Source organism: Larus michahellis, chromosome 1, assembly GCF_964199755.1.
Source record: "Larus michahellis chromosome 1, bLarMic1.1, whole genome shotgun sequence".
Taxonomy (NCBI): Eukaryota; Metazoa; Chordata; class Aves; order Charadriiformes; family Laridae; genus Larus; species Larus michahellis.
Genome location: NC_133896.1, coordinates 588959 through 614419, shown reverse-complemented (window position 1 = coordinate 614419; position 25461 = coordinate 588959). Strand labels below are relative to the sequence as shown.

The window sequence follows — 25461 nt, the reverse complement described above, 5'->3', positions numbered from 1 at the left end:
GAGGACAGGAGGGGTTAAAGAGAGGCAGAGGATGGAGAGGGGTGTCCCCTAGAAACCTGGGGGTACATCTGCCGGGAGGCTGCACGGGGAAGAGCAGGTCGGTGGTGATCGCGATGGCCACGGGAGGCCAGGGGAGGAGAGGACAGGCAGCGGGGGCTGCGGTCTGACACCGCCAGGAGTCAGGGGGCTTCTTGCCGCTGGCTCTGGGACGCCAAGGGGGTGAAGGCAGGAGACCCAGCAGCCCCTCCACCACCCCCGGGCGAGGGGGGGCCGGGACAGGAATCAGCTCGGGGCCGATGCCTGGCAGGGGTGAGCCCTTGGAGATGCCATGCCTGGTCACCATTAAAAGCTGGTAACGTCCACGTTCCCTCATGTCACTGGAGACAGGCACGGTCAGCACTTTTCAGGGAAACGAGGCATGGCGTGCCTGATTTCAGAAGGGTCCCCAAATGCAATTAAACTACGAGCATTCAGCACAGGACCCCGTGGCTCCCAACTGCGCAGTGCAGGGGGAAGGGACCAGGTGGGAGACACTGGTCGCCAGGGAATGGCCATCACGTGCATCTGGGGTCAAATCCAGAGAGACCAGAGATCCAGAGATTTTGTACCCCACTGTGGTTGTAACTACAAGTTTGGTACCTATGGATAGGTGGGTGACCCGTGCAGCCAGGCCGGCACTGCCAACCCCGGCGCCGGCAGGGAGACCTGAGGAGGAGCTACACCAGCGCTCCCTGGGGACAGGTCAGGACCGGACACTTTGTCCCCTGTGCCACAGCTCGGAACGTCACCAGCTGTGCTAGCACCATGAGGACTTGTAACCTATCATCACTGGGATGACCTGGTTGGAAAAAGCTTTCCAAAAGAAGGCCTCCCCTTAGCTCAGACCTCCCTGCTGAACTGGCCCCCAGCAAGCCCCCGCTGGTGGCAGCGGTGGGACCTGCTTACTGCGGCTGTATCCTGAGAGAGTAGAGCGAGACCGGAGATCTTGGGTCGCTTCCTGCTGTAACTTTAACTTTCAAAGCCTTGTAAGGGTTCGCCCTCAAATCTCGGGCTCTAATTTAGAGTTTTTTGGTTTAGTTTAGTTTTACAGTTAGGTGGGGCTGTCGGGGCAAAGGGGCCGCTGCTGCCATGGGGCAGCAGGTCAGAACCAAGGCTGGTGCCGGCAGGTCGGTGGGTGGCCCGGCACAGAGGAGACGCCGGGCAGCGCGAGGGACATGGACAGGTCCCAGCCACTCGGGGAGTGTGAGGGTCACAGCTCCGGCGTGGGAGAGGGAACCGGTGTCTCCCGAGTGCCGTGAGGGAACCCGAGTAGGACTTTAAGAGAAAGAGGCTCCTGCGTGTCCTGGGGTCCCTCTGCTGTCACCTTTCAGACCTCCTGGGCTGGCTGGGCTCCGCGCGGGTCTGCATGGAGGAGGAGAACAAGGGGTGAGAGCATCTACCGCCCTTAGGTGCTGTGTAGATACCTCGGGGCCAGCAGCCAACGCGCCGGAGACGTGAGCGACCCAGCGCTCAGCAGGACCCGGCCACCGTGAGCGCCCAGGGGAGGGACACCCGGCTGCACCCCCTGCCCGGAGCCACCCCTGAGACCCCCCTGCGCCTGCCAGAGCACCGCCGGCGCGGCACCAGGGCTGGCTCGCTCCAGGAACCAACAACGGTCGGGGCGGTGCTGCCGTGTCCTTTCTAAGGGCTGTCACAGAGCACCCTGGTGACGGCGCCCGCTCAGCAGGGACTGAGCAGGGCTCTAACACGTAGTCTGACAACATTTGGAGATCCTTTGAAATGAGAAGCACTAGAGAAACACACATTGTTATTAACTGTTCAGCAGCAAACATTCAGAAGTGAAACCCACGAGTAAATACAGCAGCTCAACAACAGCATCGAGACAGAGGAGGAACATGAAACAACAGGAAGGCAAGTTAAAGGGACAAAGCAACAGTGCGAGCTTGCTACGTGTGCGGGGCGTAGAGAGGAGCCATGAACAAATCACACCAACTTCTGGAAAGCATGTCTCAGCATCGTCTCTCCCCGTGCAGCTGAGAAGTCCTGACATCTCTGAAATGCCCCTCAGAGCGCCCTGGGCTACTCGGCACAGTTACACTCATTACGCGCCTCCCCGTCCCCGGGTGCCTAACACCCGCGCCCGCCCCTCCCCGGGCCAGCCACCAGCGTCTTACCGTGCCGCGACCACCGGTGACTTCTTCCCGGGATCTAACGTGGACCCGGCCGGTTCCTCCCCCAGTGATCGTGTATCCTTATTCAGTTGCTGTAGTCGGGAACTTAGCTCACTGATCACAGTTGGCTTGTCATCGTCAGCCCCATGGATCGGCCTGCTCTCCATGGGGTCCCCCCATAGCTTGGACCTTCTCTGAAAGAGGTAGCGTGGCCGGCCAATGCTGGCTGATGCCAGAGTGGCCGCATGTTGCTGGGAGATGAGCTCGCTGTCCGAAGACTGCTTCAAAAGTGGGTCCCTGAAAGTAACTGGCCCCTTGCTGAGCTGGGACTTGAGTTTTGGCTTTGGAGGCACTGGTGGCTTCTCGAGTATAAAAGTTTGTCCATCCGCAAAGGAAGTGTATGTGTCAGTAGGCTCCCCGCTTTCTGAGGACAACGTAGACATGCTGGAGACCGTAGAGATGGTGCTTGTGGTCTCCAGGTGATGGTCACTTGAACTTCTGGTGTCCACCTCTTCCACTCCCGAGTCTGCAGCAGACTCTGGGGCTACGGGGGCATCAGAGGGCTTCCCTGAGGGTGTTCCGCCAGTGGTAGAAGGTGCTACTGCTGCCGCTGGTATGGATGGCGTGCTAGGCGTAGCCAGGTGGCTGACTGGTGTGCCAGGGGTGGTGACCAGTACCCCGTTTGCAAACTCATCTGGTGGAGGCACCAGCCCTATCTTGGCCAGCTCCTCCCTGGTCTCTTCGTCGCTTGAAGACAATTGAGCTGGTGGGAGGGTAACCGTGTAGGGCTCCACCTCCTCCTCCGAGCTCCCTTGTCCCAACGTCTTGTCAGAGGCTGGACTGACCGGAGGCTTTCCCACGGGACTGGGCTGGGTCTCTGCTTTGGGGGACTCTGCCGGCTCCGTGCATGCTTCAGGGACAGCTGGTTTCTCCTCTTTTATCTCAAGTCCTATCTCGTCTTGGCCATTACTTGTGGCGTGAACCATGATGAGGCCAGCGGTCTTCTGCTGCGACGTATCCACTATGCTAATAATCATGGACTTCTTGTCTTCCTGTTTTTTCTCCTCCTTCCCAGGTGTTTCTGCTCTTGCCTCAGTTTCTTTTCTCAGTGTGGACGGAGTCCCCCACTGGCTCTTAGTAGGGGCCAAAGTCCCAGAGTCTGTTCCGATGGCCCCTTTGCCTCCGGGCGAGTACGCAGGGGACACCAAGCTCTCCAACTCCCCCCTCTCTGGTTCTTTGGTTTGGATGTCCACAAACAGGGGTGCTGCTCTGTCAGAGTCTGGGCTGTGGATCGGGGTGGGCGACCGGGATGGGACTTGAGTTGAGAGGGCCCGTTCCCTTGCGGCCAGCGCAAGCGCCAGTGGCGAGTTCGGATCCAAGGGCTTTCCAGTTAGGGGGTGGATGAACGTTGAGGATGAGCTGCTAATTAATGGCTTTAAAGCTGAGACAGGGGAAGGCAGTAGTACATCTCGGCTTCCTAACAACCGCTCATCGATAGACCTGGACTGCTGCAAGGATGGCATGTCGCTGCTGGGGGGGCTTCCTTCAATGGCCCCAACCGAGAGGAAGACAGTGGATTTCCGCCTCTCATCCAGACGACGGTCTCTGTCCTTCATGACTCCAGCGATGGCAGTGGCGAAGGGGATGCTTGTGGCTTCGACCTGAGCAATGCCGGCGTGGTGCTGATACTCCACTCCACTCAGGCGATGGCTCCTGCGGGTGGGAGAGGGCTCCCTCGTAAAGCCTCCGGTGATGGACAGTGTTGCTCTCTCCTGCGCATCCTCCACTTGTAACTGCTTAACAAGAGGACTCTTCTTCCTCTGTGGCTTGGTGGGAGCAAACAGGCTGACGTTGAACTGACCCATGTTGGCATAAGGGTTGTCAATCACTCTCCCCTTCCTCTTCAGCTTCTCTGGAGGGGTTGCAGATGGGCCAGGCCGGGGGATCTCTGTTGGCTCCACGGGAAGATGAGAGGAATCCTGTAGGATTATCATGGATCGGGCCCTCTTCTGCCTTTCAGGGTAGGGAATGGAAGTCCTCGCCTGATCGTACATCTCAGCTGCGCTGATGACCTGTGGGAGTCCATGGAGTTTAGCCTCCAGGCTTGGCTTAAAGCTTGATCTTATGGTATCGTAAGCTCTTCCTGGGGGTGGAGGTGGCGAGAAGGATGGAGGGGGGCCTGTGTCAAAGTAATATGGAGAAGGAGGTGGCGGTGGGGCTGTTTGAGGTGGTGGTGGAATCCCATGTCCTTCCCTAACGGTGTCTTGCATGGATGTGCTCCGGGGAAACTTCCCATCTAGCAAAGAAGCAGCAAGTTTCTCGTCTTCGCCTGGAAAACAAGAAGAACAGTGAAGTCAGGGAGGAAGCCTCTAGAGAATCCAGAGCGTGACAGTCGCTGCAAATTGGATATATGACATCCCTTTCTTCCCCCTCACCCCACTTTCTTTCTGAGGTGACTTTCCACTTCATCTTTTCTTCGCCTGGTGCAAGCGTTCACAGTTTGGCCCATTGCTCATGTTCCCTTGGCAGGGAAGGGCGGCCGCAGGCTCCCACAACGTCTCACGTTGTTTTAAATCCATCAGACAGTTGTGCTCAACACTTTCCAACCAGGCTGAACGCAACACTGACAGCACTGAGCGCCCGCTCGATCCAACCCCCCGACACCCGACGTGTGAGACAGCTGGGAGCAACCAGGTTGTGCCGCTCGCAGCAAACGCCGCGTCTCCCATGCGCGGCTCCTCGCACTCTCCCCCTCGCTCTTCTCGTGTCACACCCCCCTTCCCCCCGAGGGGTTACATATGCTCCAACGTGCCAGACTGAATTCCGAAGCAGGGTCTAGCAGAAACTTCAGTTATGTATTTCAGGAAGTACCCACGGAAGCCAGATTCTGCCATTCTTACGCTTAACTCACTACCTGGGTGCACAGGGGAGCTTTTTCAGGTACTGGTAACGCTCGGTGAAAGCGTATGAGAATCTGGCTAAGTGAAGGCAAAAACAGGAGGGAGAATTCCCTTCCCTATTAGGAAGGAAAATCGACTACTAGAGCAAATACAGTGCAAGTACTTGCCTGGCTGCCCGTTAGCCGGCCTCGCCTGCCCCAGCCCTCCGCAGCAGCCGGCCCCTCGCCGCTCACTTGCCAAACCTCCTGCTTTTCAGCCACAGTTCAGCTGTTTTCAAGGTTTCAAACTGCTCTTGAGAGAACGCTGAGGGTGGCAGAACGCCAGGCCCTGGCACAGCAGCTTGGTGACCACCTGCGTGTTTGGCGCTAATGCTTTTTCTGTAACGTCCACCAGCATTCAAAGTGCTCTGGCAGCCGCGCCTTGCCTCACATGAGCAATTTCACCAACTGCCTGCAGATGCAGGGCCTGCTGGGGGAAAAAGGGAGTATTTTGGCCAGTGAGCATTGAACTGTCCATCTCATCACACTGCTCCGACCATCACTGCGTTCAAAGCCATGCTATTTCTGCTGAACGCAGTTTGGGGATTTTTAATACCAAGGCAGCGTAATGAAGTGGAAGCACAAAACAAGTTCAAAGAGCGACTGGGCAAAGCCACGGAGGATGCACTTTTTGTGGGCTATTGTGTGCACAGAACCCTCTGAACTGAAGACAGTAGCTGCCTGGGGGAGTATTCAGGAGAAATACATCCTTGCCCTGTTTTCACTCTCCCCTGGGCATCTGCTTAAAAGCAATGCTTAAGACAGAATCCTGCACTAGATGGAGCCACGGTTTGATTCAGTACAGACACCGTCGTGTTTTAACAGCATAAAGAGCCAGAAAAAAGAAGTCATGCCTTTATGCTTATTTCTGCTTCTCACCTGGGAATGGCCAGGAGCTGAAACAAGGAAATGTATGCAGCACTGAGCTGTGTTAGCGTGCCCAGAGCGTTACAGAACATGGCTGAGCGTCACTAGGGCTTGTCTTAGGGATGTGCCGACCATCCTGCAGACAGGTACGACTGTGTCGAGTACAGAGCTATTTCAGGAAATAAAACTGGAAAGCCGGTTCGCCTTTCGTGAATTTCCTGACCTGCAACGAGTGGCTGCCAGGCCAGAGGAGACAGTGGCTACCAGCGGTCCCTGGCCTTGCAAAGCCTCGGCTGCCGACCATGAGCAGCTGCAGGTGTGCTAGCCCCTGGTCTACCTTCTGGGGCTTCCACAAGCCCCAGTAGCTCACAGTCCCTGCCGTGAAGATCTTTTAGTGTGTTAAAAGCAAAGTATTTCAAGTGAAGGAAGGGCTGAAGGGGACAGTTAGATAATCCAAATGTATTCAAGGCATGGGTATTAGGTTTTGTTTAATTACGTAGCTGCTTCTACAGCTATTCATGTTCTCTCTATTCCCCACTTGGTATTTTTCTCTGCTGGAAGCATCTCTCCTCCATTTTTTTTCTTAAATGAGGAGGGGAGCACCATGCAGAACTCTATCCGAAGCACTACCAAGGTCAACGACCCAGCAGACATCTCAAAAGGACCTAGACAGGGTAGAGGACTGGGCCAGCAGGAACTCCACGAATTTCAACAAGGACAGATGCAAAGTCACACCTGAGAAGGAAGAACTCCTTGTGACCGGACAGGCTGGGGACTGGCTGGCTGGGAAGTGACTCTGTGGAAAAGAACTTGGAGCCCCTCTGCTGTGGGGACAGGCTGAGGGAGCTGGGGGGGTTCAGCCTGGAGAAGAGAAGGTGCCGGGGAGACCTTCCAGCCCCTTCCAGTCCCTCAAGGGGCTCCAGGAAAGCTGGGGAGGGACTCTGGCTCAGGGAGGGGAGCCACGGGACGAGGGGGAAGGGTTTTCCACTGGAAGAGGGGAGATTGGGATGAGATCTTGGGAAGAAATCCTTTGCTGTGAGGGGGGTGAGCCCCTGGGCCAGGGTGCCCAGAGAAGCTGTGGCTGCCCCATCCCTGGAGGGGTTCAAGGCCAGGTTGGACGGGGCTTGGAGCAACCTGGGCTGGTGGGAGGTGTCCCTGCCCAGGGCAGGGGGTGGCACTGGGTGGCCTTTAAGGTCCCTTCAACCCAAACCACTCTAAGTCTAACTTGGGAGGCTTGGTGGGTAGCAAGGTGAACATGGGCTGGCTCCCTGCCTTGGCACTAAGGGCCAACAGCATCCCGGGCTGCGTGAAGAGGAGCCAAGGCCACAGACAGAGCAAAGAGGTCATCCCTCTCACTCTGCTCATGAGACCACACCTGCAATACCACATCCAGTTTTGGGTCCCCCAGTACAAGAAATACACTAATAAACTGTCGGGACTTCAGTGGAGAGCCAGCAGGATGGGCAGGGCTGGAGCTCTTGCTCTGTCTGGAGAGGCTGAGGGAGCTGGGCTTGTTCCGCCTGCGGAAGGAATGGCTTTGTGGGGGCTGACAGCAGCCTTCTGGTACCTGTGGGGAGGTTATCGAGAAGATAAAGCCAAGCTTTTCACATTGGTACATGGTGGGAGGACAAGAGGCCATGGTGGGGGGACGAGAGGCAATGGGCAAAACTGAAATGAGAGGTTCTGCCTGGACAAAAGGAGAAATTTTACGATGAAGACAGTCAAGCAGCGGAACAGGGTGTGCAGTCTCCATCCTTGGAGGTTTTCATGACCAGACTGGACAAAGCCCTGAGCAACACGATCAGATCTCATTGCTGACCCTGCTTTGAGCTGGAGGTGGGACCAGAGACCTCCTTCCAACCTGAATTATCCTTTGATCCTACGACAGAAGAAGAGGGGCTTCATTCCAGTTCTGGTTCCCAAGCTGACCGTCATACAACCCCGCTCCTTGGAATAGTGGGAATAATGTCTGTTCCCTGTGAAAATGAACGTCTCCTATTGCTCCCCAGCAAGAACATCAACATTCAGGCGAGATCACTGATGGAAGAGGTGGGAGGAAAGCAAATTCTTGGCAGGCGCTTTCTTCACTACCTGCAACTCCCCATTGTGACACAGCTCCTCTGCTCGCTGGAGCTGCGCGCCTGCTATCCAACTCCATCCATTTCCTCCTCTGCCTCCCGCTCGCGCCCTACATTCGGTGGAGGACGCTGCCTCCATTCTCCACTTCTCCTCCCGCCTTGCAGATCAAAGGCACATCCAGCCCCGTGCGGCCAATAATCGCTGCCTGAGGAAGCACACAAGTGCGCAGCAAGCGTGCAGCGCTGCTTCGCCCCTCCCGAATCCTCCCGAACGCTCCGCCAGCTCCCAGCAATTTGCTGATCAAGAGCTGGCTGAGTCAAACTGCCTTTGTGTTTAACCCTTGGCGGACGTTCTTCTTGCAGGCACTTGTCAGTGCTCTTCGAGCCGGTGCAGGTTTTTCCCACTCCCGACGCCCTGCGGCAGCGAGCTCTGCGGCTCGCCAGCCCCGCGAGCAGAATTACCTCCTTTGCTTTCTTTTGAAACTCCAGCTATCGGTTTAATTTGATGCCCATCTGGTCTGTAAAGACCTTTTCAAGGCTTTCTTTGAATTGTGTCGCTGTGTTATTATGTTCTGTTATTCAAATCTTTCACTACCCATTCCTACTGTGATAGCGCATTTTGTAAAATACAGTCTTCATGATAGAAACTCCTTGCTGGTGTTTAAATGCGATCACACGGGCAAAATGAAACCTCTCCCTTAACACCGAGAAGCATCTGTTCATAGTTAAGCATGAGACTAATCAACGCTGAGTTTTATTTACTGTCTACGCAGGATATAGTTCTGCTCAGGGAGGCTCTGACGTTGAACAAAGGCCGCCAGTGATCCCTCGGGAGCAGAATGGAAACCTGATGTCTTGATTAACTCTTGAGTTCATGAATCGCGTCCGACCCTTGCAGAGCAGGCTGGAGCCTGCACAGACCCCGGCAGAGGTAACGAGCTGTACAGAAACCCCTGGTGAAAGCGGCGCTGAGGACAAGGGTCCTCCTAGAAGGGGAGGGACCAGCTCCAAGAGTGGTGAAACCATCCTGGAGGGTCTTCACTTGAAACGAGGAGAGACAGTATTCGAGTTCATCTAAAATGCTGGTAGCTGAAAGCACGGCTCTCTTTTATCCAACTCCACTCCTACTGACTGAAATGGTAACAGTTAACTACTATTTTAAACGTCCTCATTTTTCACTTTTATTTTAGCACTTGCCCATTGCTAAAGGCTGCGCCGGGCAGTGGGCAGAGCTCAGCCCCGGGGCCGGGCCGTCTGCGGGAGAAGGAGCCTGACCCGCTCCTGCGGCCTCTGGAGCCCTGCCCCACAACTAGAGGCACCCAGGAAATTCCAGAGCAGCTCTCCACCGACCCGCGCACCCAGGGACTAGAGAGGCCTCCGATGACGACCCTCAGCCGGACTCTCACTGAAACACAGCACAACACCGGGGGAAGGCAGTTCCGTTAAATTTGCAGCACCTGAACTACACTGTCCTTTCATCCCGACGGAGCTCGACCCAGCAATTCCCGACCTGCCGTTTGCCATTGCCCCTTGTCCCAGAAACACGCGCGGCGCCCGCGCTCTGCTTCCTGCACTCCCTGCCAGCGACCCGGCGCTCCCGCCCCTGCCAGACCTCATCCCTCTCCCGCACACCCACGGGCACCTGCTGAACGTGGAACCTTGAGAGCTCTCCCAGCTTCTCCAGAGGGATGGTGGAGGTGGGAATGACCTCTGGGAAAAGACAGCATCTGCCTGTCACAAGTGGCACGATGCCGTGTGTGCTGCCCGAGGCCTCCCTCTGTGCCCGGTCCATCCTCCCTGTGCGCAACTGGAAGATTAAACTTCAACAACAAGTACCCAAACACGTCCCTTTGCTAACGCCCATTGAGATTTCGTCTCTCAGTTCTCTTCAATCAGCGTATACTTTGTCTTCAAAGTACATGGCCAGCAGGGCGAGGGGGGGATTCTGCCCCTCTGCTCCGCTCGGGGAGACCCCCCTGCAGTGCTGCCTCCAGCGCTGGGGCCTCAGCACAGGAGAGACACGGAGCTGTTGGAGCGGGGCCAGAGGAGGCCCCGGAGATGCTGGGAGGGCTGGAGCCCCTCTGCTGGGGGGACAGGCTGAGAGAGCTGGGGGGGTTCAGCCTGGAGAAGAGAAGGCGCCGGGGAGACCTTCCAGCCCCTTCCAGTCCCTAAAGGGGCTCCAGGAAAGCTGGGGAGGGACTCTGGCTCAGGGAGGGGAGCCACGGGACGAGGGGGACGGGTTTTCCACTGGAAGAGGGGAGATTGGGATGAGATCTTGGGAAGAAATCCTTTGCTGTGAGGGGGGTGAGCCCCTGGGCCAGGTTGCCCAGAGAAGCTGTGGCTGCCCCATCCCTGGAGGGGTTCAAGGCCAGGTTGGACGGGGCTTGGAGCAACCTGGGCTGGTGGGAGGTGTCCCTGCCCAGGGCAGGGGGTGGCACTGGGTGGGCTTTAAGGTCCCTTCAACCCAAACCCTTCTGCGATTCCATGATTCACCGTAGTGGGGTGCTTCTTACAAAGAGCAATGAGACATTCACCAGGAGCCAGCTACAGAGGTCGGCGCACGCAGGAATAAAGGGCCTGAGTCCAAACGGAGTCCCCAGCGCCCGGCAGGGACCAGTGAGGAACCCAGTCCCCGATCACCCCGAGTAACTGGTCTGAAATGAGAATCGCACCCTGGGTGCGTGCCCGAAGCGCAGCCTGGCACCGCCACAAGCCTCATGGCAACCCCCCTCTGCAGTTCACAGCATTCAATGCATTATTAATCTCTAAGGAAAACACAAAAACTCTCCACAATGCTTTTGGGCCCGTTGCCATAACAGCCTAAATCCCTGTGAGAATCTACGTCTGTGCATTAATTTGGGATGGCTAATGAGGAGGCTCTCTCCAGAGCACACCCCACCATTCCCCACCTCGCCTTCCCCGTGCAGGGATGGCAGAGCAGCTCCCAGCCCTCAGCTGGAGCAGAAAGGTGCCCGGTGCCGCGGCTGCGCTCCTCTCCCGAACAGGAAAGTGGGCGAGCATCACCGTCGCCAGGTGCGAGGGGCTGCCATCAGCTCCAGGAACAACAGAACTGGCAGGAGGAGGAGGAGGAGGAGGAGGAAAACCCACTGCCCCTTGGAGAGATGGGAAACAACAGTACTGTGCCGGCTGCTACGGCACACGGCTTAAATCGCAGCTAGGGCGAGCCCGAGAACTTGTCTGGACGAGGGGAAAGCGCTGGGAGCTCAGCCAGGGTCTGCAGAGGGGAGGACGGTCCTGGACGGGGATCAGGGGGACGGCCAGCCCTGGTGGCAGAGCTGTCCCCACCCTGCCAGAGCCGGGCAGTGAGGATGCAGCAGGGACACAGCAGGGATGCAGGAAGGCTGCAGGAGGGATGCAGGAAGGCTGCAGTAGGGATGCAGGACAGCTGCAGTAGGGATGCAGGAAGGATGCAGTAGGGATGGAGCAGGGATGCAGGATGGCTGCAGTAGGGATGCAGCAGGGATGCAGCAGGGATGCAGGAAGGCTGCAGTAGGGATGCAGGAAGGCTGCAGTGGGGATACAGTAGGGATGCAGCAGGGATGCAGCAGGGATGCAGGAAGGCTGCAGCAGGGATGCAGCAGGGATGCAGGAAGGCTGCAGTGGGGATGCAGCAGGGATGCAGCAGGGATGCAGGAAGGCTGCAGTAGGGATGCAGCAGGGGTGCAGGAAGGCTGTAGTAGGGATGCAGTAGGGATGCAGTAGGGATGCAGGAAGGCTGTAGTAGGGATGCAGTAGGGATGCAGGAAGGCTGCAGCAGGGATGCGCTCTCGCCCCAAACTGGCAGGGCAGCAGCCCAGCATCCCCAGTGTCCTTCTGAACACCGGGACAAGGCTTCCTCAGGGCACTGCATCTGTCACCGACAGCCAGCGCCTGCAGCCACGGCGTCTCTAACTGACACAGGGACAGCCGCTCCTGTCCCTGCAAAACCACCGTCTCCATCGTCCTGGATTTGCCAGTGGAGAGCCTTAGCGGGTACCATGATGGCTCTGCAGACTTGCAAGTGTTTTTAACTTCTCATGCTGGAGCAGATGGCACGGCAGCTAACTTGGAAGTCTGACAGAGATTTTCTTTTCTATCAGCCTCCCCATGGCAATGCATTTCTTTTCTTCAGATTTTTTTTTGTTGAAATATTTCCTCTGTTCTGCCTTCTTTATAGTCAGTCGAGGGTTAACTACCTTTGACTCAAGAAATTTTTAGAGGCGAACATGAAATTCTCTGGTCTTTTGTCACAAGTCCCTGGGAATCTAACCCAGCTGTGTAATATGCAAATAATTCAGAGCACTTCTTCACCAAAAAACCAAACCAACCAACGAATCCCTGCTTTTAGTAGTGATTTTTATCATGAAGTCAACTGACTGTACAGCGTATGAACCTGTCACTGTGGGTGTGAAATGACAGCTCAAGAAGGACTTCTAAAACAAGCCAATTGCAACCCAATTTCTACTGTTTGGCTGTTTTCTATTTTAGCATAGCTGGAATTCCACAAAAATGAGCTGGTTTCTAAGCGGCACTGCTTTTGGTGTGTATTGTGGCAGGCAAACTGGAAACAAGAAGTTGCGGTCCCCTCCTCAGCAGGAACTGCTCCCTTTCGGTGCCGACAGACACGTGCCATTCTCGGATTGAGCATAACTAAGAGCTGCGTGTGATTTTTTCCCCCTGTATTTATTGTCGGGTTGCACTTGGATGCCGTGCTCCTGTCAGCTGTGTTCCTGCTCAGAACCTCCAGGTCTGCTTTTCATCTTCCCCGATGCGGATTAAACCCAGCGTTTCCAATCCCCTTGTTGCGCGGCTGGGAATCCCGTGCGGGGATTGGGGTCGCAATGCTCCTGGTGCCGCACAAAAAAGTCGCACGTGGTACGTTACACTCTGTACTCATGAGTGTAGAAACCCTACGCACAACCCAACAAACCCTGCAGTGGAATAAACCCTACAGACTCCAACCCCCTCTTCTCACGGTTGCCTGCATACCGGGATCCTGGGCAGGACACGGGCACGACGAGCGTCACACAGCGCGGTGTGGCTTTCGAGGGACTTCCCGAGTCACTGACGCGGCTTTCACAGGCAAAACGGGGCTCCTTACGGGCACCCTCCTTGAGGCTGGTGAGCCCCTGGGCCAGGTTGCCCAGAGAAGCTGTGGCTGCCCCATCCCTGGAGGGGTTCAAGGCCAGGTTGGACGGGGCTTGGAGCAACCTGGGCTGGTGGGAGGTGTCCCTGCCCAGGGCAGGGGGTGGCACTGGGTGGCCTTTAAGGTCCCTTCCAACTCTAACCATTCTATGACTCTAAGTATTTCATGTTTAATGAACACTTTTCCAGTTTATGATCTGTTACTGGGTTAAGATGCTGTATCACACAATGGATCCCCTTTCATGTGACTTGCAGCTGTTTGTGGCTTGATTGAACCTTGAACAACTTCTGCTTAGAAGCATCTCCACAAATATTCTCATACAAAAAACAAACATCTAGGATATAGTTTGCAAAGATGCACTTTAGCCAGGACTGGCCACACACGCTCATCTGCCTGGCAGCTGAACACTCAGCGCTCGCTGGACACCCCTCACCGTCAGCGGGCACTCGTGCAGGATGCACCTCTACAACCCAGAGACCAGATAAATCATGTTCAAAGTGCTGTTTGCCATTTTCCCCCTGGTCGCTAGAGAGGCTTCCTGGGCTCCTCACTCGGATGGAGATTTCTGCATTCATAGAATCATAGAATCTTCATGGTTGGGAAGGATCTTTGAGGTCATCGAGCCCAACCATACACACACACACAAAACCCCTACAATCTCTGCCACTAGAGCATGCCCTGAAGTGCCACATCTAGACGTTTCTTCAACACCTCTAGGGATGGTGACTCAACCCCCTCCCTGGGCAGGCTGTTCCAGCGCCTGACCACCCTTTCAGTAGAGTAATTCTTCCTAATCTCTAACCTAAACCTCCCCTGCTGCAGCTTCAGCCCATTTCCTCTGGTCCTGTCGTTATTCCCCTGGGAGAAGAGGCCACCACCCACCTCTCTCCACCCTCCTTTCAGGTGGCTGTAGAGGGCAATGAGGTCTCCCCTCAGCCTCCTCTTCTCCAAGCTAAACATGCCCAGCTCCCTCAGCCTCTCCTCATATGCCCTGGTCTCCAGAGCCCTCACCAGCCTGGTAGCTCTCCTCTGGACACGCTCCAGCACCTCAACGTCCCTCTTGTACAGAGGGGCCCAGAACACTAATTGTTAACATTACGGCTGGATGAGACGAATCCCACCCTGCATGTGCTACTGATCATTTTTACATCCATGAAAATTAACTGGTTACTTCTACCCAAAGCTCGTCTGTGGGTCGGTGCCGTGGTGACCCCAGGCACCGAGGCAGCCAGCCCTGCTCCCCTCTGCCATGTGTGTTAACAGCACTGCAACGTAGGAGCAGCTAATTAATGCCTGCATTCGCCTCCAGCGCCGCATCTCGTCACCTGCCCGGCCCAGGGTCTGGTTCAGCTCCTGAGAGCTGCAGGAGGTTCTGCCGGAGGTTCCAGGGCAGGACGGCAGCATTACCACCACGCCGTGTGTGTATGCACCAGGGCACTTCATTAAACACCCACGCCTTTTTTTTTACAGATTATCTGTCCCAGTTTGTTTTTCAGATTAATCATACACACATTTGATTATCTCTAGCTATCTACTACTCTCAGACCGATCTCACGTGGGACCACAGGTACCAGCTGCTCTCACACAAACACGAATGACTCACGGACACACAGCAATTCTGTGCCTCTGTACATTAAAAAGCACGTTTTGAAAACCAGCGCTTGCATTTTTCAATGAGTTTTTACATTCTCGCTGGGATTGCGCTGCTCTCAGCTGTAGCTTGAAGCAGAATTTACATCCTATTCACTTATTTTGCGTGTTGAGCACACAATGTGTTTTGGCATCACCATTACCACCAAGTGATGCCCTGGGGTTAACGAGCACCCGGCACGCAGCACACCACCTCTCACTGCCCCCTCTCCTCCGGCTTCCCCACGTCAGAGAGAAGCCCTGGCCCAGCGCCGACCTGCACAGGCCCCAGACCTCGCCAACACCACGCTTGGTGGCACCACCCGGGGGAAACCCAGCAACACACAACGTCAGAGAAGAAAATGAGACCCCCCCCATCCCGCCATTGCGCCACCGGCCCGTATTCGCTCTGCCTCGTCCTCCCACCTCCCTCCTCCAGCCTGGTTTTGCTTTTAGTTGCACTGTAAACCTTTTGGGACAGGGTGTGAAGATGCCGACACAGCCCGTGGAGGATTGCCTGTCCAAGGCCCTGTCCTCTCCTTAGAAAAAAAATCCAGTGGTTACCTGCTCCAGCGTCCCGGTTTGTTACAGCTCGTGGTTCCACTCTCTACCTGCCCGTGCTCAGCACGCCCAGCCCAGCCGACACACGGTCGGGCAGAAAATCCCCCCCTGACCCTCATCTGCCAGCCCCGCGGGTGGGAGGAACCCCCTGTCCCTGGCAGCGCCGCAAAGAGACGGAGCGAGCAAGGGACCTCGGGAGGTCCCCGGTCCTACCTCCTGCTCAGAGCAGGCCCGCTGTCAGCGTTTGTCCTGGGCTGAGCAACACAGGACTGACTTCTCTTCTAACGCTGGGGAGAACTGCACTTCTAGAAGACTCTAATGTCTGATCTAGTGAAGATATCTCCTTTATAGCCAGGCTACGTGGGATTCCAGGTCTCGGTGTTTTCGAGCTCGCCAGGTGCAGGGAGGAGGAGGAGCGAGACCCGGGCACTTGCCCCAAGCTGCCGCCAGGATTATTTCATACCATGAATGTCACACTCAATAGAAATTGGAAAGTTTGCTGCATAGTGCTCTCTCTCCCTTAATGTCTGGGATCCTGAGCACTCCTTGCCCCGGTGCCGAAGCCCTGAGCCCTTCCCTTCCTCCCGCCGCCGCAGCGCTCGCAGGGTCCCACATCGGCTGTCCCTGCAGGGAGTGCACAGCTCCCTGCGATGGGATGGGCTGGGGACAGTCCTTGTCTATTTTATGTTGGTATTGGGATCAATACCAGTTCTCTAGTATTATTAATGTTAATTATTTAGTCTTATCCTATTAAATCTATTTATATTTCAACCCTTGTCTTCCCTTGTTTTTCCCTTCCCGGGTGGGGAGGGGTCATGGGGTGACAGAATAATTGTCTAAATGACAATAAATTGTTGTGGGTTTCTCAAAACTTAACAGCATTAGAACAGGCTTCTGAGGACACACACAGCCTTCGAAGTAGAAATCACATTAAACATCCCCTCCGAGACCTTTAGCTACAAGCCAGCAGGGAGGGCTGAGTCTTTCCTCCTGGCTCCCGTGCAGGCACGAGCTCCGCGGGGACAACCGTTCCCCTTTAGGAGGGGATTTCCCCCCAGTTTGCCTTACCTACAGATTTTGTCCGTGGAATTCCTTTGCGCAGTGAAACATGGGGCTTCTCAGCTCCCGCAAGGACCCCCGAGTGTGCTGCCATACCCTGGCGTTCGAAGAGTGACTGCAAGAGAAAAAAGGCAATTTCCGTTCTGGACATCAGTGAGACTCAGCTGAAAGGACACGACGTTTCACCTCAGTCCCCCCGACCCTTCTGGCCATGGCTGGAGCCAGGCTCTACCCTGTCAGCCAGCACGCCAGCCCCTGTCCCTGTCACCAGCCCCCGTCCCTGCCGCCAGCCGCTGTCCCTGCTGCCAGCCAGCCCCCGTCCCTGCCACCCTGTGCTCGACACTGGCACGGACACCGCCCTGGGAGGGGAGGCTTCCCTGGGGACAAGGATGGACCCCGTCCTCACCTCTACCTTCATCCCTCCATCTTCCCTCCTGCCCCATCCAGCCTGTCTCCCAAACCTGTGCTATTGCCCTTTGAAGGGTTAATGCCCCCTCCCGCTCCCCAGCTTGCTCCCCCCTGCCTGCCTGCTTCCCCCTGCTGCCTGCCCCTGCCTGCTCTCCCCTGCCTGCTCCCTCTGCCTGCTCTCCCTGCCTGTACCCCCTGCCTGCCCCCTCCTGCCTGCTCTCCCTGCTTTGCTCCCCCTCTGGCTCTCCATCTCGTGGTGCCCCGGGAGGGGTGGCACAGCGATGCCCCAGGAGGGGTGGCACAGCGATGCTCCCCAGGAGGGGTGGTACAGCGATGTCCCGGGAGGGGTGGCACAGCAATGCCTCCCAGGAGGGGTGGTACAGCGATGCCCCAGGAGGGGTGGCACAGCGATGCTCCCCAGGAGGGCTGGCACAGCGATGCCCCGGGAGGGGTGGCACAGCGATGCCGACTCCAGCAGCCTTCCTCCCGTGGGAAGGCTTTGCTCAGGCCAGTCTCTGCTCAGAAGCTGCCTGTCCCATTTTCCTTCCTGCTCCAGAAGCTGCCTCCCACCGCCTGCAGCACTTTCACAATCCCGACAGCCTGGAGCTGGCAGCCCCACTCCTACTCCATCCATGCTTCCCCTCAGAGATGGCGGTGTGTCTCTTCTCTGATTCCTCCTAATTTCCAGCTTCACATCCAGAATGCTGCAGCCAGACTAAGCTCTCCAGCTCCGCTCTCCACACTCCTTCAAATCCGCTCTAACGCCCTCCCCGTGGCAGTGCCGTACCAGCGAGCCAGTGCCAACAGCCCGGGGCGGCTCCTCCGCCGCCTGCCCGGGCTCCTGCTCCGTGTCTCCCTCTTCCCAGACCCTCTCCTTGCCCTCCCCTGGGAAACCCACTCCCCGACGCCAGTCGGTCGTGCTGCCCATCATCCCCTGCCCTTCCCGCGCCGCCGCCAGCCCTCCTCGCTCACACTGATTTCTGCTGGCGTGATGCGCCGGCTTGTTGGTCGCTGCTTCACAGTGGCTGCCCTAGAATCTGCTTCCACAATGTCTGCTCTCAGCGCGGGCTCGGCTGCTGCCAAAATCTCATCCAGTTTCTCTGAAAATCCAAACGTAAAAGCAAAGGGGTTAGGAAGGGCCGCCGTACCGAGGCAGCTCCCCTGCGCAGCCCCATCCCCTCTCAGCACAGAGCCAACGTCCCCGCAGGGACGCCGGTTCCCAGGCCTGTTGAGCGCAGAGCTGAGGGAGCCACCGTTCAGTCGTCTCCTCCCCAGCCAGCGGCCAACGAAGATTTTGGAGGTGTTTTGGGAGCTGCCCACCCACCGCCATGCACGACCTGGTACCGGCCTGGCTCAGCTGGGGGACCCACAGCCGACAGCCTGGCGCAGCGGCACCGTGCTGTGCCGTGCCGCTCTCCCACCCTGGCTGCACCCAGCGCACCCATGACCACCCTGACCACTGGGTCTGACTGCCAGTGCCGGGGGGCATGCTCCTGGCTGTGCCAGGCCTGGAGGAACCCTCCATCCTTACATGAAAAGGACAAATTTTTGCCCAGATGTATTTTTGATACTCAGAATGAGAGCGAGTCCCCTGAATTGGGCAAAGGGGGGTGCGGGCGGCGGCTGCACTATGGCCGGTAAGGGGAACCCAGGTGCCGCGGGGACCACAAGCGATGCAGAAGTCCACGGGACTCCATGGGACTCACTTCGGCTCCAGCACAACCTGTGTCACTCCAGGGTCTGTTCGGGACAAACTGGGACGTTTCCTCCCTGAGTGGACACACCGCTTGCGCCAGGAGGATGTACCCACTCGGACACAGCTCCGGCCCCGGCTGCTGCTGGGGGATTGTCGGGAGCCACAAAACATCCTGAAGCTCAGGACACTGGGAAGGCGGCAGGCAGACGATGGCCACCGTCACCACTGACCCCTCCGGAGCAGCCTCCCCTGGAGCCGGGCTGGCGACGGCGGCTGGTGCTCAGCCCGGGCCGGGGCGGTTCAGGTGTGGCTGCCCCGGCTCCGACAGCGCCCTGGGCCCGGCAGGGCTGAGTCTGTCGGCTCCATGTCACAAATGGTGTCAGCGGGCCCTGGAGCGTGGCCATCACCCTGGCACGGTGTTGCACTGGAGCCAAGGGGTCTGCATTCATCAGGGCTGGATGCCTCTACCTCCATGGCACAACCAAGCCACTGTCCCAGTACCCTGCCCACGGAGAGGGGAGAACACGTGCAGCGTTCGTCCCGTAAGGGTGACAAGCTCTGCCTGCTTTCAGGTAAGGCTTGGAAACTTCTGGGCTCCTTCCAGCCTGGCTGCTCAACCCGGGACTGCGAAATGTCACCGCTGTGGTGTGGGAGCTGCTGATCCTCGGGACCGAGCGACCTGGAGAGCTGTGGCCATCAGGACTGCGCTCCTACAGACCCCCGCCGGGGGCTGGCATGGCTCGGGCCAGCCTCAGCCCCTCTGCACCCTGCGGCCACGGCAGCTGCCTGCGCAGCAGTCTGTATGCCAGCATCCCTGGGGTACAGAAACTAAACATGAGTCCCAAACACTTCAGAAGGCCAGTCCGTGGAGGAGCGAGCTCCACGCAAACACCGGTCTTTGCCAAGGGGACTCACGTGCCCCGTGAGGCCAGCACCCTCCGTGGCAGGTAGCCACCAAGGCCCTGAGACTAAGGACCTACACCTGCTCCAAGGAACCAGCTCAGGCCAGCTCCTGAACTTCCTCGGCACAAGGCCTCCAGACCTTCATAGCTGGCCATTCTCATCTCTGGGGGACCTCATGGTTCCTCCTCCTTGCTGCCATGGGACTCACGCTGCGCTCGCCGCAGGAGGCACGGGACGGTTCGCCCTGCTCAGAGGGGAGCTGGCTCATCCCTCGTGGCCAAACACCGCTGAGTGACCGCGTGGACCTCCAACAGCCAAACCTCGGGAGGGGACGGCCCTCGGGCTGGTTCTGAAGACTGCCCTGTGCTGGAAACCTGCCTCATCGGTGTCTCTGGAAGCTGCTCCGGGCAGCTCTGCAGAGACATTAGTTTGGAGGCCCTGGTGCTGCAAGAGGAGTAACAGCGATGCTCAGCCCTCTCCACCTGCCTCTGCTCCCAGCTTCATCCTGCATTCTGTCCCTTAATGCCATTAGAGCACAGGGAGACAATCGCCACGGACTGCGCTCTGTATCTGCCATGCCTTTGCAGGAGATGGAAGAACATCCTGGATCCCGCCTGTGCCCACGCTGCCGGGGGGGAGACGAGGCAGTGCTGGAGCCACCCTGGGAAGAGGGACATCCCAGAAATGGGTGCACCCCGATGGCTCTGGCTGTCCAAAGCATCAAGAGCTCTCCACCATGCACTTGGAGACAGCTGCCTTCAACGTCAGGACTTCCCTGGTGACCTCCAGGTGATCATTCTGATCCACGGGACCTCTGCCTTGCCTCCACCTCTGGGTACTGACAGACCTGCTCAGCACAGAGGAGGTCTGCGGAGGTCCCTCGGAGACCCCCGCCTGTAAGCCCTGCTCAGCTTCTTCCCTACGTTATCGCCATTATGGTGGAAGAGTTGGTCCCTCATGTTTCCTGTTCCTTGGGAAACAGTCCTCTACCTCCCCATTACGAGGACAGAGAGTTTTGCTTCTGAAAGGCTGAGAACTGGGGTGAGGTCTCCAGGCTCCCTCCCTCCACCCTGTGCCTGTGCTGGAGAAAGGCAGAGCCGTGTGCTGGCACAGGACGGGCCTTCTTGCTCCATTCAGGGTTGTTCATTACTGGCTCTCAGCCCCGGCAAGAACCTCCTGGCTTTGTAGTGTCCCTCGTGCAATGTCCACACGGACACTGCGTAGTGCAACTGTCACGTATGGAGCCCTGCCGCAACCAGCTTCTCCCCAGCCAGCCTGGGCACCACTACCGTGGCCTTCATGGTGGGTAAGGCCACCACCACGGTGCTCTTCTCCACCCGGAGCTGGGACAGTTAATAGCCAAGCTAGCTCTCCCCCAGCTCACTCGGGTCTGTCCCTGGAGCTGCCACCAAACCCTGCCTGCAGGGCAGGTACGTCCCTAGGTGCTTCCTCGGCATGGGATCGCCGGGACCAGCAGGACAGCCCGCACGGGGGCAGGGGCTGCTGGCCACGGCAGAGAGCACGGCTGCCATTTCATCTGACCGAGCTCCAGAGGCCTGACCCGGGGCTGAGGGAGCCTGTACGTAGGACCCCACACGCGGGGACATTCCTGGGCAGGGCACTTTCACCGTGGAGCAAAGACAGAGCACGTACAACACCCGGGGGAGTCAGACCTGGAGCTTCACGGGCCCCAGCTGGCAAACGGGCATTCCTGCCCGTGCCCAACAGGAGCCCAGCATGACCGCGCCAATTTCGGCCTTCCTGCTACCCGGCCAGCGCCGTACGCGCGGCTGCTCCCCGTGGCGGCGGTGCCGGGCGGGAGGCTGACCCGCTGAGCTCCCCGTGACACCTGGGGACGGTGACCCGCACCGAGTGTGCCTGCGCGGCGTGGCGGGGAGCTGGCTGGGAGGCTGACGGGGAAGGGAGGAGCCCCAGGTTGTGTGTTTTCACTCACCCCCTTTTCTTCTCCGCATGGAGGCTTGGAATCAAGAAACAAAAGACAACATGAATGGCATGCACAGTTCCTGCGTTCATTCCCAGCTCCAGCCTGGCTGCCTGCCTGCCGTGCCTCTTCCCCGCAGGCTCTCCTGCCTCCCGGCATGCTGGCAGGATCAGGCCCTGACAGCGCCGCGCGCGCCAGCCTCCCCGGGGCTCTCGGGACGGCGGCTCCGGCAGGGCAGAGGGTGCAGCACCCCGGGCATCCCCCTCGGCGCCGCTGCCCTGTCCCCGGGCGGGCAGGGACCGACACGGCCCAGGCTCCGCCAGCCCCAGCGCCGGGACCAGCCCCCTGCTGGGCCCCCTTCTCTCTGCTCAGACGGGAAGGTGGGATGTCAGAAAGACCGGGAGAAGGTCTGGATGGCATCTACTGCCCGACCCCTGGAGAAACTCTTTTAAAAGCTTTTAATCCCTGCCTGCTGACCGAGGAGACACGGCAGTCTGCGCGTCTCCCACAGCCAGTCTCCTCTGCATCCAGCCAGGGCCGCGGGACAGGAGTGCTTCCTTAGCAGCTTGCTGGGAATCTGCTTTTCCAAGGGGATTGGCACGACATGCAGCAAGAGAAGGTGAAGGCATGGCTATGGGCACATGGGGTGCTCCGTAGGACAGGGCCAGGCTTCAAGGAAAAAGGGGCAGGGACCATCCGACACAGCTCCCTTTGAGAAGCTGCAGGTAGAAACGTCCCTTTCAGTAACACCACTGTCCCCTCAGACAAGGAGACGGGGCTCTGAACCGGCACACCACTGAGGTGCGGGGATGCCGACCCGCACAAACCCCCCCCTCGCAGTCAAAGCCGGAGGATCAACCACCAGAAGACAAAGCGCGGGAGGAGGAAGGTTCCCCCATTTTCCCTGTGCCGTGCTCCCCGGGGATGCGTGGTGGGACTGGCTACAGCGCAGTCCCTGACCCACAGGACGTGAAGCAGGGACTAACCACTACAATTTCCTGGAAAACGTGTGGACTAAGACCAGTCGCTGGCTACAAATCCCTCTCCCGGGGGACACGGGCAGCTGCTGCTCCTAGTCCCTCTCCAGGTGGAAGGGAGGCAGCGTCTAGATGCAAAATCCTCAGGGAGACCCGGAGGACTCATCTTTAATATATTCTCCAGCACAGCTATTTCTCTGCTCTTCGTGACTTCCCTTTCTGCCAGCTCGCTCTCCTCCCCCTCGAGCTCGCAGCTCTGCTTGCCAGAACACATGCAAACGGGGCCCCTTCCCGCACGCCGCTGGGCTCCCCCGTCCCGTCGCCCCATGGCGATGCCCCGTGCCCCACCTGGCACTGCAAGGCCAAGGTGCGCCCGTCCTTCTGGGAAGGCGCCCGCACGTCGCCCGCCAGGCTCCCACTCGGGCGCGACGTTCACCAAAGAGGGGCACATGCAGACGGGGCCCGCGCTCTGCCAGGGGCAACATGCTGCCAGTGCGCACAAGCAGGCACCCGTCACACCGCCCGGCAACCCGCAGCAGAAACACCAACGCCGGGGGGTGTGCGGCATCTGTGCCAAGGGAAGAGCAAAAAGGGGAAGAAACGGCCCATTCCCAACCCTCTCCTAACGGCTACTAGTAAACACAGCGCCTTCAGGTTCAGTAACAAAGGGCTGGAGAAGCGGGGAACAGGCCAGGGGGAACAGCCAGGCAGGGGGCTCAGCGCAGAATACATCACAGTGGCCACCAACCAGTTGGGGCAAACCCTTAAATGCCGAGATTTGTCCCTTCAAACCCACGTTTGAGTGTCAGCCCGAGCCCTCAGGGTGGTTTCTTTCAGGAGATGCCCGCAGGGTTGTAAAGCCTGGACACGGGTGTAGGACAGGGAGCAGAGCAGGAAAGGTCACGGACCTTCCTTCAACGCCCTGAGAAAGAGAGGGGCGGTGGGGTCTCTGCCGAGGTTTCTGCCCCTCAGGTGTGTCTCCTCCCAGGCAGGATGGGCTCTGCCACGCACAGCCATGGCCACCAAGCACATCTGCACACACCGCCCCATCTTTGCACAGCAAAAATAGAAATAGAAGTGAAAAAGCAGGAGGAGCGCGAGCCAGGGCAGCAGGCAGTGCCGAGAGCGGCTCCCTCCTGCTCTGCGGTGGGGGCTGGCAGCGCACCCCACTCCTGCCCTGCGCCAGCCCCGAGGAGCCCGTCTGGGCAGAGCCAACCTGGTGGGCACCGCAGCTGCACGCCAGAGCCCCCAGGAGGGGGGATCCCTCCGCACCTCCCGTGCCCGGCTGGCCACAGGGGCCACGCGGCCACCGTTCTGCTAGCCAGCCTCCCCGGCACTGCCACTGCCAGTGGAGCGCCCGGCTCAGCCACCCCGCGGCCTCTGCGGCACACTGGGGACGGCACGCGGCAAAATGGGCACATCGCTCCGTGCAAAGGGAAGGGACGGCCCTTTGGAGGGTGTGTGGAGCCCGGCACCCCTGCGGCGGGGGAGCCCAGGGCACGGGGAAGGTGTGGGCTCAACGAGGTCGCCAGGAGAGACAGGGAGGCCGAGGGGCTTCAGCACAGGGGAGGGGCTGGGGGTGGAGAGGCTCTAGGAGAAGATGGGAACATGGAGATGTAAGCTGGAGCACCAAAGCATCTGGAAACGTGGGTCGGCTCGGTAGTGACAGCAGAACGTGTGAGCGTGTGTGTGTAAGGGGGGGGCAGCCCATGGGGATGCCAGCTGATCCGGCGGCGGGCGGTATCTGCCCGGAGGTAGAGGAAAATAAAAACAAGGGGCTGTTGGAGCGCGGGAGGAGCAGGGTGCCTGATGGACGGGGCATGGGGGCGGCAGCCTCTCCACAAGCACAGGGAGGCACCCAGCGTCCTCTCCCCGGCGCTGAAGGGGTGGACGGGCTCCACAGGGGGCTCCACGGGGGGGTCCCGCGCCCCTGTAGTGGTGGTGGCAGTGGGGTCTCAGCCCCCACGCCCCACATGCCGCTAAGCACCACGGAACCCCCGGCGCTGGGGGTGCACGCGTCGCCCTGAGCTCATGCTCCCCTCTGGGAAACGGAGGTGGGGCGGGCGTGCTGCCTGCTCCGGCCACGGCCCCGCATGCTCCGCATGCACCCCCGCATGCACGCGCCGGCCCCGCCGCCGCTTACCCAGCTCTTCCAGCTCGGCCGTCATGGACTTGGAACGCAGCGTCAGGGTGGTGCTGGGCGCTCTCTTGGGAGGCGGCGGAGCTGAAAGGAAGAGAGACGGCATTTTGCATTTCTTGTCCAGGAACTTACGAGGAGTGGCCAGATGCAGGTGCCACTTCTTCTCCACAGCCTGGATCTCCTCGTACTCGCGGGATGAGGAGTCGCACTGCTGCAGGATCTTATTGAGGCTGCGTGTGGAAGCAAACTTCTTCATGGTCTCGGTAGCACAGTCCTGGGGCACGGGGCAGGCCCCGGCGCAGAGGGGCCGGTGGCTCCCGCAGGCACGTGCCGGTTGCCCAGGCTCCCACAGCCCTTAGCGCAGGAGAGTCCAAGTCATGTCCCCGGGCTGCGCCTGCCCCCCTGCAGCTACCGGAGATGCTACGGCTATGAAAGCCTCTCGCGAATTAAATCTGTCTCAGGCAGCTGGCTGCCTGCCTGTGGGACTCAGCAAACAGCTTTGATGGCTGCTTCCCCTCCGCACACGCCATGGGTGGAGGGTAGGAGGGAGAAACAAGTCCAGCAGGCCTGATCTCAGTCTCTCATTCCCGCCTCGGCGCGGCGCATCCCCCAGCGAAACGCAGCCCACCCACCCTCCTCTGCCGCTCGGCCGAATCCAGGACGGGTGAGCTCCCGCGGCCCTAGCGGAGCGCTGGAGGCGGCCGGCTGCGTGCCGGGCAGCGGAGGCGCATGGCCGGCCCGGGGCGGTGCGGTGCGGTGCCGGGGCGCAGGGGTGTCCCCGGGGGATGCCTAGCCGGGCCGGCCCGCGGGGCTGCCCCGCAGGCGCCGCATGCCATGAGCCCACGGGAGCGGGGACGAGTTGAAGGCTCTTCCTCTTCACTTGGGGTGCCTCCTCCTCCTCGCGCTCGCTCGCTGACAATGCTGGATTCAACGCTCAGGCATTGCC

At 58.9% G+C, this 25461-nt stretch overlaps 1 protein-coding gene across 10 annotated transcripts in view; it reads right to left on the bottom strand.

Moving 5' to 3' along the window:
* The window catches only part of SHANK3 (SH3 and multiple ankyrin repeat domains 3), a 378942-nt gene that overhangs the window by 23598 nt on the left and 329883 nt on the right, over nucleotides 1-25461 (bottom strand). For 9 of the 10 annotated variants that reach the window (XR_012585285.1, XM_074573072.1, XM_074573077.1 and 6 more), the window contains exons 19-23: nucleotides 24519-24599; nucleotides 21411-21434; nucleotides 17830-17957; nucleotides 16459-16564; nucleotides 2175-4500 (exon numbers count right to left, since the gene is read on the bottom strand). Coding sequence is in view for 9 of the 10 variants with exons in the window: in XM_074573072.1 (XP_074429173.1) it covers nucleotides 2175-4500; nucleotides 16459-16564; nucleotides 17830-17957; nucleotides 21411-21434; nucleotides 24519-24599 (2665 nt within the window). In the remaining variant the exon portion in view is untranslated. The remainder of the gene's footprint in view (nucleotides 1-2174; nucleotides 4501-16458; nucleotides 16565-17829; nucleotides 17958-21410; nucleotides 21435-24518; nucleotides 24600-25461) is intronic. The other variant, XM_074573074.1, reaches the window with a different exon arrangement.